This window comes from Heloderma suspectum, chromosome 2, assembly GCF_057233095.1.
Source record: "Heloderma suspectum isolate Gila_16-S chromosome 2, 16-S_ref, whole genome shotgun sequence".
NCBI lineage: Eukaryota > Metazoa > Chordata > Lepidosauria > Squamata > Helodermatidae > Heloderma > Heloderma suspectum.
This window is the reverse complement of record NC_139459.1, coordinates 115286042-115301263: the sequence shown is the minus strand read 5'-3', so window position 1 is coordinate 115301263 and position 15222 is coordinate 115286042. Positions and strand designations below refer to the sequence as shown.

Here is a 15222-nt window from a genome sequence, read left to right as displayed (position 1 = left end):
AACTAGATTTCAGGTTTAAGGTCAGATTTGTAATGGCATGTTTACTATTGTTCCAAGTACTTTAAAGTTTAGCCATTTTTGTGTGGATGGTTGAGTGGAACAATTTGAGTTTTTATGAAAAGCTAACATGATGAAATGTCTGAGCTTTCTTCTTGCTGCAGTCCATGGCAAAGCTTAATTATTTTCTAACATATATTGCACATATTGCACCTGTGTTGCTGTTTAAGCCAGTGGAAGTGTTGTCGCTGATTCTTGAAGCCAACTTTTTACATTTTGTGATACAGAGGAATTGGGGTCTCATTGCACAACTCTACATGTATCTGGACTGGCTTCATAAATAAGATTTGTCAGCCATTCCAGTATTCCAGAGAATATTACCATAACAATCTATCTTGTTTAGAGGTTCTTGATCTCGAGAACAAATGTGAAGTTGTAGTGTCATCAGAAAAGAGTTTGCATAATGGAACTGAGGAACTTCACTTTTCAGTTATTTCCTGTATAGGTATATAGGTATATAATATACCTATACAAGTATGTTAATATTAATACAATGTCTGCAAATTTGTGCAGGCAAAAGCTCTCGGCTTCCTTGCTTTGACAGAATTCCCAAAAATGTACTGTCAAGTAATGTGTCTTTTGACCTACGTAAGTCAATATTAAAACATGATGCATAATGTTCATGTGTAGCAAATAAATGTTTTTGCCAACCTGAGTTTCTAGAAGAGCTGTCAACAAAAACCAGCAACTTGGCTTCCTGCCTTAGAAGAGAATCAGATAGGCCAAAATGTCAGGAATCAAAACCAATTATTTTGCACTTTCCTATCTTCCTGTTTAATTTCTAGACAGATAGAATAGCTAAAAACATTAATCAGGTTTGTCATGCAAATAAATATATACTCGAAGTATAGCACTGTTGCTATTCAAACCTTTTAGCAATTTCTTAAAGCCTAAGAGTTTATTTTTAAATGCGACTGTAATAATAGAGCACTGGTCATCAACCTTTGCTAGAGGGCAACTTTGACAAGGGAATGGCAAACCAGGGCACCATGGTCTACTATCATCCCATTGTCACAAACACTGCTCATCCATGTTCCTCTTCTAGCTCTATATTTAGCAATAGTCGGGGCTGCTTTTCTCAACTCAAGAGGGCTGGATTTTGCCCAGGAGCTGCTAGCAATTTTCCCAGAGGCTCAAAAATACCTTAGTTTTTTGTTCATTACTTTTTACAACCTTGCGCTTAATAAAGATTTCAGAACCTCATCTTTAACAACAACAATAAAAACAAGTACTTACCATAATGTGTTAGCAACCATTTACCAGATGATTTGGGGTTTTTTAGTCTTGGATGGCAGTCCAGGACAAATGCAAATGAAACATGACCAGAAATATTCAGATGAGACTTAATGCATGCCCCTTGTACTGAGTTTCATTCCTCTCTACTTCTACTGCCGTTGTAATGACTTCAGTACTCTACAGCAGTGGTATCCAAACTTTTTTGATCACACAACCCTATCAGTAAAAAATCTTGAGCCTGCACCCCCAATATATGTATACTTATTTATTTATAAATTATATACCTGTACTACTGTACTATTACATACGCTATAAAACATACACCAATTTTTTTAAAGGATGAGCTAAAGATGAAATAAACAATATTTTTAAAATAATTTTTATTTATTTTATTAACGGCACAAAAACCTTTTTTGTACTCACTAAAAAATATATTATTGTCCATTTTGTGAGGGTTAGTTTAGTTAATACTAGATAAAATAATCCATAAATCCACTTAACCGGGCACATGTCATCGCAATATGCTGAAAGCAAACGAGCCAGTGAGGGCTCCACTGTCAACTTGCAAAGAGGTGACAGGTCTCCTTGCAAGGAGGGGAAAGGTGCTCTTGGCCACGGTCCTGCTTGTGCTGGTCGCCGGCCATGCACCCTGCACAAAATTGGACAAGTATGACAGCCTGTACTCCTTGGCCAACTGGCAGCTTCACCTGGGCTGTTAACCCTTCCTGCTCTCCTTCAGCAGGATGGCAACTGAGAGGAAAGCACACGCTTCTTTCTCAGCTTCATTCTGCCAAAGGACAGTGCGAAGGGTTAATCTCCTTCCCGTTCTCCTTCAGCAGGATGGCAGCTGCTCCAGTGCCACAGCAGATCAAGCAACTGCACCTTCCTTTGCCACATCTGGCAGAGACTGGTGCAGTTGCTCTCAGTGGCTGCAGCAGAGGCAGGATAGGACTGGAGCCAAGAGAGAAATGTGTCCCTCCTCTCTCCCGCCACATCCTGCTGCCTCCACCGCAGCCATCATTGCACACAATGGCAGCTCATCGGGGCAGCGGGAGGTTGCTCAATGATCAGGCAGCTCATGCTCCCCAGTGGATCATCTTGTGCACCACCTGGAGATCACGACTCTACAGTAGATTAGTTGTGTATTATACACTTGGACACTAATTTCTTAGCGTTGTTGAGTTTCTTCAGCTTGAAGGACAAATAAGTGTCTTGGGGCATGCATGTATTTGTTCTCTCCTCACCTAATGCTGAGCTGAACATGTGAATGGCTTCCTTTTTTAAAACTATTGTTTGAGTTGTTACCAAGTTATGTGGAAGTGTTTTATCTTTGCATGCCCATCAACAGTTGTTGTCATCCAGTGATGAAAATATAACTGTGAACTTGCCTAGAATATCCACTGTTTTATTCATTTACTAGATTTTTATACCACCCAGTAGCCAAAGTTCTCTGGGTGGTTCACAAAATAAAGGTTAAAACCATACAATATGAGGTAACAATAAAACATAATATTAAAACCTTTAAAGGTTTAAAACGGCAACAGAATAAAACCAAAATAAAAGCCAGCAACAGTGCAAACATTAAAAAAAAAAGCACTAACACTGTTTTGTTTTTGTTTTTTTAAACTGAAAGACTAAAAAGCCTGGGAGAATAAAAGGTCTTCACCTGCTGCCACAGTGCAGATACCGGGCAAACCTTTCTGGGCAAAGCATTCCACGACCAAGGTGCCACCACTGAAAAGTTCCCTTAGTAGCTACTCACCTCACCTCATTTAGCGAGAGCACGCAGAGGAGGGCCTATGAAGATGGTCTTAGGGTCCAGGAATGTATATATGGAAGGAGATGATCCTTCAGGTAACCTAGCCCCAAGCTGATTAAGGCTTTGAGGTTAATACCAGTACCTTGAATTGAGCTCAGAAATGGAATGGAAGTACGCGGTCATGAAACACTGGCTTAATATGTTTGCATTGTCCAGTCCCTGTTAATAATCTCACTGCCCTGTTTTGGACAAGCTGTTTTGAAAAACTGTTTCCACACATTGCAGTAATCCACAAGAAGAGTTTACTAGAGTATGGAAAACTGTGGCAACAGTGTCCAGTTAGGATTGTAGTTGGGATATCAGCCTAAGTTGACGATAGGTGCTCTGTGCCACCAAGACTACCTGCGCCTTCAGTGACAGTGCTGGATCCAAGAGTACCTCCAAAGTGCGGACCTGATCCTTTAAGACAGGATACACAACTTCCCCAGCCCTGGGGACCACATGTGATGCTCGCTCAGCGGTTGGGGGCTGCATGCGCATGCACATGCATGCATGTATATGCACACATGCATTCACGTATGTGTGTGCATGCCCTAGTGATCTGTATGAGGATCTCTCGGGGAGTGAGTGGAGAGTACATACAGCAGGGAATTCAGTGGCATTGCAGGGGTCAGGGGCAAAGGTTGTGCTCCCCTGCTTTAGGACATCCTCGAGATTTAGTTTCAAACCCATTTTGGAAAAAGCTTTCTAGAATTGGAAAACCAGTGAGTAAAAATAGAAACCCAAGTAAATATATACCAAAAATACCAAAGACTTTGGGTTGACAGCCAGTGAAACAGTGGCAGCTTCTGGTATGAAGTATCTTTTACCACTCAGGGAGAAACTAATCTTATTTTCATGCATAAAGGCTTGTTTTCAGTTTCTTATATATGGAAAATATTTCTGGCTTTAATATTCTTGGGCAGAATCCAATGGGGCACTTATGCCCCTGCTGCGGTGGGTCCTGCCAGTTCTGTTGTGCTTAGGCAAGGGAGATTTAGCGCTTCCTAGAGGAAGCCCCAAAACAAGCAGAAACATTCGTTTCTGGAAGGAGGCAGGTCAGCCAAGCTCCCTCATGTGAGCTCCACCGACCTGCCTCCTTCCAGAGACGAGCATTTCCACTCGTTTCAGGTTGGCTCAGAAGCACTAAGTCGACATTGTGCAAGCGGTGGGGCTGCTTGAATAACGGAATTGGTGCCCTATCCAGTTCTGCCCTTGTGTTGTAAAAACTCTGGCTTTGTGCTTGGAAGGCTGTGCACACCTGGTGAAGGTGGCAGCCCCACACGTGCCATTTTAAGCTTCAGTATTCTTTTGCTTTACTGACTTTGATTAACAGCTCACTCAACCAATCAGACACTGCTTTGGGGGGGGGCTTGGCCAGTGAGGGCAGCGTAGAGGCAAGAAGATCATCCCCTCGCTGCTCCTGTTCCCTCATTGGCCGTGCACCCACAAAGACAGTATCTGATTGTTTCAGCATGTTGCAAATCAAAGCTGGTAAAGGAAAAAAGTAGCTGACAATGGCACATGTGGGGTTGCCACCTTGACCGGCTGCTGCCATGGTACTCTCCTGTAGCAGCGTGCTGGAATGGGGTTGGGGGAGGAAGCACTGGCTCCCAGGTAAAAAGCAAAATAGGCTGGGTTGTGTGGCAGGGAGAGAGGCCCCACCCCCAGAAAATATGTTGCCATGGGCCCCATCAAGCTTAGTAGCACACCTGAAGGTGATGAAGTAGTAGCATGTACTAGCTAGGCAGATAAATGTACCAAGTGTTGTGTGTGTGTGTGTGAATAAAAAATATAGTACATTTAGAAAGGTGGACATTTTAATAACATTTTAGAGAAACTCTTCCCAAAGTAAACACTATGGGCAGTATCCAGTGGTGTCATTCCGCAAACGCAAATAGCGCTAGCAGAATTCCACTGAATCTTTCCGTTGGGCAAGTGGTTGCATAATGCGATGTGCAAGAGTTATGAACAATGCATTGCACAATGTGTTGCGCAAGCATAATGCACAACTGCTTGCGCAGCCATGCTTGTGCAAACATAGATTTAGTTGGATTCTTCTCCTGAGCATAGTTCAGAGCCTAGTTTCCACTAGCGCAACATCATTTGTGCTAATGAAATGACACAGCTGGATACTGTAATTACATAACTTAATTTTCCATCTTCGTTGTCCATGCATCTGGAATGGGTAACATCTTGTTTATAGACACCTCCCTATGATCATTTGTACTAAACATAGTTTCACATGTAAACTGCTCTGTTGAATCCAGTTGAACTTTAGAGAGCTGGTGTATATGTTCCTGTTTTGTAGTAAGGGATTGAACTAGTCTTGCAGTTTCATCCAACCTTCAGTAATCCAAAGTGATTTACCAGGTTGCTTCCAGGGGTAAACTAGGTTCTTGATAATGAACCATTGATAGTTTTGTACGCCTTCTGCAGCCAGTCTTTAGGCACAGCTATTCCTCAGCCCTTCGCACTATAGAAGATCCCAGTATCCATTGCCAAGAGCTGATGACCCATCTGGACAATTGCAGTGACCAACATTGGTAATAACTACTGTAAAACTGATATGGTTAGACATGTGGAGTTGCACATAGAATACTAAATGATGATTAGGTCCAAATAAAGACAAGTATTAATCTTTCCATATCCAGTGAATCTAATAGTGGGTTCTTGTTTTTTCAGAGAGCATCAATATCTAATGTGCTTTATCAAATATTTGGTGCAATTCAAATAAAAATTTCTCCTTTAAAAAGGGCAAGAATGAATAAAATTCAGAAAAAAAAATATCTTGTGCTAATAGCTGCCAGCTAATATTTCTCTGTGTATATTGCTACCTTTCTCAGCCACATGATTAGGCAGAAATTGAATATGTTAAGTCTTTTGTATTGCTGCATCTTCATTCCAGGAGAAGCTGAATTGTTGAATTCTGCTTGCCATGTAACAGATAAAAGCATAGGAGCCCTGCCAGAAAAAATGGTGACAACAAAGCACAATTGAGGCAAAGGGCATTTTTGTTTCCACATTATTAGTATATTTAAACATGCAGCATATGATTCATATTATATTAGGTATTGATAATTATTGGTGCTGGAAAGATTTGTTCAGAAGTGATAAATATTTTATTTCCCATATTTACACCATTAGAAACCTCTAGCTCACTGAGTAGGAATGGAGGGAAAGGGACAGGGACAAGTGTGGACAGAGGAAGTGAGGCCAGGGGAAACAAGGGACTGAAGAAGCAGGAGGTTAGGAGAAGATTAGAGAGAAAGGAAGATAAGGCAATGATAGCTGAGAGCAGGGGAGGTCCCGGACCAGTTCAGTGCAGCCCATCTTTACGTGGCTATGTTTCTGTATATCCCCATCACATGTTGTGCATCTCAGCAGAGTCTTTATGTATCACATTCTGTCTGTGAATGCTTGTCCATCACCTTCTCTGAACCGCTCCTATTTATCTCACTCCCAGGGTGGGGATCATTGCAAAAGAGAGAGGAAGGAGAAGGTAACCAAGACCACTATCTCACAGGCCGCACTGGAAGGCAATGGGGGCCAGATCCAGCCCATGGACAGCATGTTGCCCACCCCGGGAATCTATGCACAGTGGGGGAGCAGAATTGCCCCCTACCCCTTACACACTCCCCCCCTGTCTCCATCTTCCACTTCACAACTGCATGTTAGGTTTATATCTTGGTTTCTCTGCATGCAGTATCCAGTCTGAGTAACAACCCACACAATCTTTGCCCACTGATTTTGAGTCAGATTGGGCTTATATACATAGGTGTCTTTGCATGTAGGCCCCATTTCACTGTGTGGATATGAGGAGTGCTGTGGAGATTGAAAAAGACATGGAAATCCAAGTGTGTTCAGAGTGTTCAACTTGCTTGCTCCTTTGAGTCCCAGCTGTGAGAACTACAGATGTCATTCATCTGAGAAGAGCAGATGTTAACTCCTTCCCCACCCCCAGCATCCTCAGAAAAAGAGAGATGTTCCATTAACTTGCCCCACAATCTTTTTGATTGTGAGGCAAGGTTTTAAAAGGCTATAAATCTGCCTTCTCATTATGAGGGGCAACAATAGATTGATTTATGGCAGAAGAGTAACTGTGGAGTTATATAAGCTGAATGCATGAAAGTGCAAGTTAGCACTGAATTTTACAGAGGCCAGATACTACCACTGCTGGGTCTGTTTGTTGGGAATTTTGTATTTTATTAATTAAGTGGGGAATTAATGAATATCCTACATCTATCTTTGTTAACTTGGACCGAATCTGAACCATTCTACTTAGTTTAAAGCTCCAGTAGTTTGGGGCAAGCTTCCATTCCAGTGCAGAGCAAGGTGGGCATTTGATAGCAGTCCTCAGTGAGCCAGAAAAGACCAGAACACACAATACTACGAATGCCCTGTTACTTGGTTGTTCAGTGTGACATGTGAACCCGGAACTCTGGGTTGTTGAGGAGAAAACTCAGTTTTAACCCAGTAACAAGCTGTGTATTAAAACTTTGGGTTGCTTGTCCCTCAATAACCCAGAGCTCTGGGTTCACATAGCACGCCATTGTTTTCTAAACCAGATGTGAAGCACTGAGTGAGTGGGAGGGGTTGTTTGCATGTATGGGAGGTTGTTGCATGCAAACCGCATCCCTGTCACGCATATGCATGCACTCAGACTCATTCATTGGGAGAACTGGGGCTGGGGGTGGGGGTTAACCCTCCCAGTGCACTGTTCTTCATCACAAGTGTGCTCCCTGAAGCCTGCTGCTCAGTGGAGGAAGTGACAAAATTTATTTATTTATTTATTTATTTCTATACCGCCCAATAGCCAAAGCTCTCTGGGCGGTTCACAAAAATTAAAACCAAACAATACACAATAAAACAATTTAAAATATACAGAACATTAAAACCACAATATAACAATACAACCACAATAAAACCTAGCAGCTGTGCAGGAGTTTAAAATACAGATTTAAAACAGCAAAGATAAAAATTTAGAAAGCTAAAATGCTAAAATGCCTGGGAAAATAAAAAGGTCTTCACCTGGCGCCAAAAGGAATACAATGTAGGCGCCAGGCGAACCTCACTAGGGAGCTCATTCCAGAGCCGGGGTGCCACAACAGAAAAAGCCCTCCTCCTAGTAGCCACCCGCCTCACTTCCTTTGGCAGGGGCTCACGGAGAAGGGCCGCGGATGATGATCTTAAGGTCCGGGCAGGCACATATGGGAGGAGGCGATCCTTCAGGTAACCTGGCCCCAAGCCGTTAAGGGCTTTGAATGTCAACACCAGCACTTTGAATCGGGCCCGGAAATGGACTGGCAGCCAGTGCAGCTGGAAAAGTACTGGCGTAATATGAGCTCGCAGGCCAGTCCCTGTTAACAATCTTGCTGCCCTATTTTGGACCAGCTGAAGTTTCCGGACCGTTTTCAAAGGCAGCCCCACGTATAACGCATTGCAGTAATCCAGACGAGAAGTTATCAGAGCATGGATCACTGTAGCTAGGCTATCTCTGTCCAGATAAGGGCGTAGTTGGTATACCAGCCTAAGCTGATAAAAAGTGCTCCGTGCCACTGAGTTCACCTGTGCCTCAAGTGACAGTTCTGGATCCAAGAGCACCCCCAAACTACGAACCTGATCCTTTAGGGGGAGTGCAACCCCCTCCAGAACAGGTTGAATATCACCTAGCCGGGCAGACGAACCACCCACTAACAGTACCTCCGTCTTGTCTGGATTGAGTTTCAGCTTATTGGCCCTCATCCAGTCCATTACCGTGCCCAGGCACTGGTTCAGAACAGCCACTGCCTCACCTGGTTTTGATGAGAAAGAGAGGTAGAGCTGGGTGTCATCCGCATATTGATGGCACCTCAGCCCACACCTCCGGACAACCTCCCCCAGCGGTTTCATGTAGATGTTAAACAGCATGGGGGATAGAATAGAGCCCTGTGGAACCCCATGGCACAATTGCCATGGCACAGAGCAATAATCCCCCAGCACCACCTTCTGGAATCGGCCATCCAAGTAGGAGCGGAACCACTGTAGTGCAGTGCCTCCAACTCCCAACCCAGACAACCTATCCAGAAGGATACCATGGTCAATGGTATCGAAAGCCGCTGAGAGGTCCAGGAGAATCAACAGGGTCGCACTCCCCCTGTCCCTCTCCCGGCAGAGGTCATCCCACAGGGCGACCAAGGCAGTTTCCGTTCCAAAACCAGGCCTGAAGCCCAATTGAAATGGATCTAGATAATCCGTTTCATTCAAGAGTGCCTGGAGGTGCCCTACAACCACCCGCTCAAGCACCTTGCCCAGGAAGGGGATGTTGGCCACTGGCCTATAATTGTTAACATCCTCTGGGTCCAGGTTAGGCTTTTTCAGGAGTGGTCTAATTACTGCCTCTTTTAAAGCGGCAGGCACCACTCCCTCTCTCAAGGAGGAATTTACAACCTCCTGGACCCAGCCGGACAACCCCTCCTTGTTTGATTTAATAAGCCATGAAGGGCAAGGGTCAAGCACACAAGTGGTCGATCGGACTTGGCCAAGCACCTTGTCCGCATCCTCAGGCCTCAGTAACTGAAACTCATCCAATAAAACTGGACCAGACGGTGCTCTGAACGCCTCTACCAATGGAACTGCATTAATCGTGGTGTCCAATTCATGACGAATCTGAGCGACTTTATCCTCAAAGTGCCGTGCAAACTCGTCACAGCGTGCTACCGAGGGTTCCACCATCTCTCTCCCTGGCCCAGAATGTAACAGGCCGCGAACCACTCGGAAAAGCTCCGCCAGACGACACTGAGAAGATGCGTTGCTGGTGGAAAAGAACTGTCTCTTTGCCACCCTCACCGCCACAGAGTAGGCTCGATAGTGGGCTCTTACCTGTGTTCGGTCAGACTCAGCACGAGTTTTCCTCCACCTGCGTTCTAGCCGTCTCCCCTCTTGCTTCATTGCCCTCAGCTCAGGTGTATACCAAGGAGCTGGCCGGGCTCTGCTCAGAGGGAGAGGGCGCTTGGGTGCGATCGTGTCAACCGCCCGAGTCATCTCTGCATTCCACAGAGCGACCTGGGCTTCGACAGGAGCACCAGCCATACCAGCGGGAAAATCCCCCAGAGCCCTCTGGAATCCATCGGAATCCATTAATCTCTGGGGGCGGACCATTTTAATAGGTCCCCCACCCTTGCAGAGGGGAAAGGCCGCCAGGAGTCTAAACCTCAGCAGGAAGTGATCTGACCATGACAAAGGGACAGATGTTAATTCCTCCACTTTCAGATCACCATCCTCCTGCCCAGTCGAGAAAACCAGATCAAGCGTGTGTCCTTTTATATGCGTTGGGCTGATGACATGTTGGGACAGCCCCATGGTTGTCATGGCGGCCATGAAGTCCTGAGCCGCCCCGGATACAGCGGCCTCGGCATGGAAGTTGAGATCCCCCAGGACCATCATCCTGGTGGTCCTCAACACCAAGTCCGAGGCCACCTCCGTCAGCTCAGGCAGGGAGTCTGATGGGCAGCGGGGTGGGCGGTACACCAACAGAATCCCTAATCTGTCCCGGGTACCCAATACAAGGTATAAACACTCAGGATCTGCACTTGAATGAGCAGGAAGCCTGGAGAGGGAGATTGAATTCCTGTAGACCACAGCAACCCCCCCTCCCCGACCCTCGAGTCGGTATTGGTGCTGCACCGAGTACCCAGGAGGGCACAGCTGGGAGAGAGTAACCCCTCCCAGTTCCCCCACCCAGGTCTCAGTAATACATGCCAGGTCAGCCCCCTCATCCACAATCAAATCATGGATGAGGGACATGTTGACGGGGAAAATAAAAAGGTCTTCACCTGGCGCCGAAAGGAATACAATGTAGGCGCCAGGCGAACCTCAGGCGAACAAAATTTGACGGGGAAAAGTGCAGTGCTTAGGCTCCTGCATGGGATGCACTTAATGGGGTACAGCCCACAAGCCACAGGAGTCCCATGTACACTAACAGCATAAGTTATGGCGGGGGAGGGAAGTTCCAGGCTGGGACCCCTCAGACTCTCTAATAACATAGGAAGCTGCATTATATCAGGTCGAACTATTGGTGTGGTCTAGCTCATATTGTCGATTCTTATTGACATAGGCTCTGCAGAATCTCAGAGGGTCTTTATCTTTTAACATATTTAAGAAATGGCAAAGACAAAAGCATTCTTTCCGAGTTTCCTGCTCCTGAAACTCTCCCAACCCGCACCTCAGGAAGCCCTGACAGCACTACAAGGCTCCTGTTCCAGGCTGGCTGGAGCCCAGAACAGGAACACTCCTCTGAGGTTTAGAGAGTGGGGATACATTGCAGCATTTTGTTTCAAGCCTTGCATGTATTGTCTAATACTATTAAGATAAAGTGCCTTCATTTAGAATAAATCTTAAGTTTATTACAAGGCTGACAGCTAAGGGGATCAAGTGTTTAATATTCGACATTACTCTACAAATGCAGGCTGTGTTCGCTTTCCTCATTGCCTCATTAGTCTCCTTCTACACTCTTGGCTTACTGAATCAGGAATCATTCAGTGAAAACCAAAGAGCCAAAATGTGACATACCCGCAGCTTAATGCTAGGCCTGCATTTAGTCTTCCTTGTTTGCTCTGTGGCCATTCATCAAGTGAGTTTGTGACTTCCCTGTGCATAGCTGTTCAATCTTGACCCATAAGAGTGTACTCATAGACTCGGTTCACACGACACGACAGCCTACCGTGGCTTCATTTACTTATGGGGCTGTCACTTTGTGCTAGGTGCGTGGCTTGCCAAAGCTTATTGCGTCATCCAAACGCAGGCAGCAGGGGTAGCTTGAGGGTTAAACAATCCTCAAACAACTTTAAAACGGGACATGGGTTGTCTTCCAAGCCATTAATGCTCCATGGGTCAAATGGCATTGCGGGGAAAAAGCTTTGCCTGCAGGGTGGGACTGTCCTGTTCCATGGCAGCACCCTTTTCTTCATTTGCAAAGTAAATGGTAATTATGTAAGTTGTTTTGAGAGCAAATGAATTAACTAGTTTTCCTGTTTGTGTTTTGCTTATGTTGTCTCTCCCCCTCCTCCCCAGTCTGAGCAACCTAGTCCTGCCAGTTCCAGCTCCAGTTCCAGCTCCAGTTTTACACCATCTCAGAACAGTCGACAACAAGGTAACAACAAACAGATAAAAATTTTATGGTTGCATGGAAGCTGAGCAACCAGAACAAAAGGAATTTCAAGGCTGTGTTCTTCCCCCCGCCCTATTTGTTAAAAAGTATTTATTACATGTATAGTCTAACTTCCCTCTAAGGAACTCTTCCCCCCCACCTTCATTTTATCCCCACAAAATGCAGGGTTAGTTGGTCTGAGAGATAATGACTGGGTCATCCTGTGAGCTTGGTGGTTGAGTGAGGATTTGAACATTGGTCTCCCTGATGCTAGACTTACACTTTTAACTAGTGTCCTGCACTGACTCACAAGTCAGTAAAACTTACTTCCTTTTTAAATCTGTAGTTAGATTCTATTAATCGTTTCCTTTTCTCTAGACCAGTAAAATCAAAATATTCGACTTCATAAACAAGTTACCTGTTGAAATACTAAAAAGACAATGTGAGAACTAAGACACATATTGCATATTACATCTCAGTAAGCATAAGTGTGTAAGACTTCTTTCAACTTCCAAAAAACAAGTTTAAAATAAGACTGTGACAAACAGATTTCTTAGACTTTATTGACTTTGGCTTTGCATCTAATCACTGTTCAGTTCTGAGGAAGTTAGAATTTATATCTGCCAAAAGACCCTGCCCTAACCAGTTTACATGTAAATAGCTGAGAGAGTTCCTGTTGGGCCATTTTTATTATAAATGGCACAATGTGTATATTCTTAACCAGCTACTTAAAATGCAGGAAATATTGAAAGAGATCTTGGAGTCCTTTCCCAGAAGCATTTTGCTCTACTTTGCGAATGTCTAAGTCCCTTAAATGTATATTTTTCTTCTGTATTGATTGTAAAGAACCTACTCCTAATACTTCCTTTGCTGGCAGATCACTGCTTAAGAGGGAACATATCAAAATCTATACAGCTGTGCAGCTATACAGTACAGTGTCACAAACCATTGTATCTGCATTGCTTCATCAGTTTTGCTGGCAGGTATGCAGGTGCAAATTCCTAGAATCTGGGCAGCAGTTAAGTTAAATCATCTTTAATGTGTTTCAAAACTATGACTGTAATGTATATTCTTACTATTATTGTTGTTACTATTATTTTTGCCTAAATTGTAGCAGAGAACAGCATTTGCTGCGTATTTTTTTAGCTTTACATCAGGAACATAGGGACCAAAAATATTATACCTTGACTTGAAATCTTTAAAACTGAAACTTGCTGGTTTTTTAAAACTGAGACAGTAACCTGGTTCATATGATCAAAATGATTTTTAAACAAAACAATTATTTTACCTCCACCTTGTGCCAGCGTGTGCTAATTACCTGCCCAGGTGCATCTTGTCATGTCGCCTGAACCGTGGCAGCATGGCTTGTTTGAGGAGGAAACAATTCTCAAATAGCCTATAGTCTGTTGTACGGTTATTTGGGGGTTGTTTCCCCCTCAAATAAGCCGTGCCACCCAGGTTTGGATGACACAACAAGCTGTACCTGGGTGGGTAATTAGGGAAATGTCATCTGGCACGTGCCAGGGATTTAAAGAAGTCAGTGTGGCTTATCTGATCATGTGAACCAGCCTAATATTATAACTTCAAAGTTCAATATTAGTTGATCTTTATAAAAATGAAAAAAAATGATTGCATTTTATAAGCTCCATGAAGTTTCCTTTACAAATTGGTTGCACCAAATCCTAAATACTTACGTGGCCTATGTACAGTTCCCACATTCTATAAATATGTCTAAGAAAGGACAAAGGGGATTTCCTTTCTGGGTGGGTTTAGGTAAAAATCTCTCTCTGTTCCTCCCTCCCCCCCTCCCGCCCCCCCCCTCTCTCTCATCAGTCTCTCTCTGACTAGGTTTGCATGATCATGGAGGGAGAAATAAGCCACAGGGCATCATTCTGCACATGCCAGTCAAGCACCAAGGAAATTTGCAGTTTCCCATGCTGGCACAGCTTGCCATGGTTAACAGCTTTGCTGGTACAAACCCGGCAAGGGTGGCTTGTTGCCATGGTTAACAAGCCATCTAGAACCCATGGGCTGTTTTAGAGTTCTGGGGTGGCTTGTTAACCATGGCAACAATGTACCCTCACCAAGTTTGCACCACACAGCAAGCTGCACCAGCAAGGGTAATTACGCAAATCCCCCTGGCACACATACCAGGGGAAATAAGACACAGGGGCTTATTTCCCTCTCTGTGATCATGTGAACAGGCCCTCGCTCTCTCGCACACACACAACCCCTCTGTAAAACTAGAATAATGATGATCCTATTATTACTAGTGATCATTCTAGCAATGTTGTGAGAGTAAATGAGATGTGCTGCTGGAGGATTGGAAATAACTGCAGTGATTTGATACATATTAATATGATTTGGATTTTATTTGAGCTACCAATAGGCTGCCTTGCCCTACACTTCTTTAATGGGTATCTGTCACCCACATTTGGGCTGTAATGTCTGTCTTGCGTCATGGACCCGCAACAATCATTTTTGCCCTCAGTATATTTTAAAACTTGTGATAGTCTCCCAAAGAAACCATGATTACTCTGAAGTTTAATAACTTCAGTAATATTGGATTAAAGACTGTAACTTTAATCCAATATTATTGAAGACTCTGTAAATAACAGCACTATGTTTTCCACCGGCTCTGCTCTTTATTTTCAGAGCTGATCTCAAAAATTTAAAAGCAACATTATAGTGGAACTCTTTCCCCCCACCCTGCTTCCCAAGATGAACTTTCTAAGGAACTGCTGTTTTTCAGATATACTAAACACCATACCCTTTTGTGTACATGCATTTACAAATAACACAAAATTGTTTTTAAGAATGTAATCCTAGAACTGTTCCCTTAATACAACTTTATTAATGAAGCAGGCTTAGCATCTCTCTTCATTCAGTTCCAGCATAAAGATGGGTCTCTGTTACTGGCACTGACACACTTTATACATATGAGCACTAGGAAAGAGCTTGCTTGACCTGACATTGACCTTAGAATAAAGAAGACAGCTAAATC

General features: G+C 44.0%; 1 protein-coding gene across 1 annotated transcript in view; it reads left to right on the top strand.

Moving 5' to 3' along the window:
- The window catches only part of MLLT3 (MLLT3 super elongation complex subunit), a 186760-nt gene that overhangs the window by 151356 nt on the left and 20182 nt on the right, over window positions 1–15222 (top strand). Inside the window, exon 7 of the mRNA XM_084834583.1 lies at window positions 12143–12221. Within this exon, the coding sequence (XP_084690709.1) occupies window positions 12143–12221 (79 nt within the window). The remainder of the gene's footprint in view (window positions 1–12142; window positions 12222–15222) is intronic.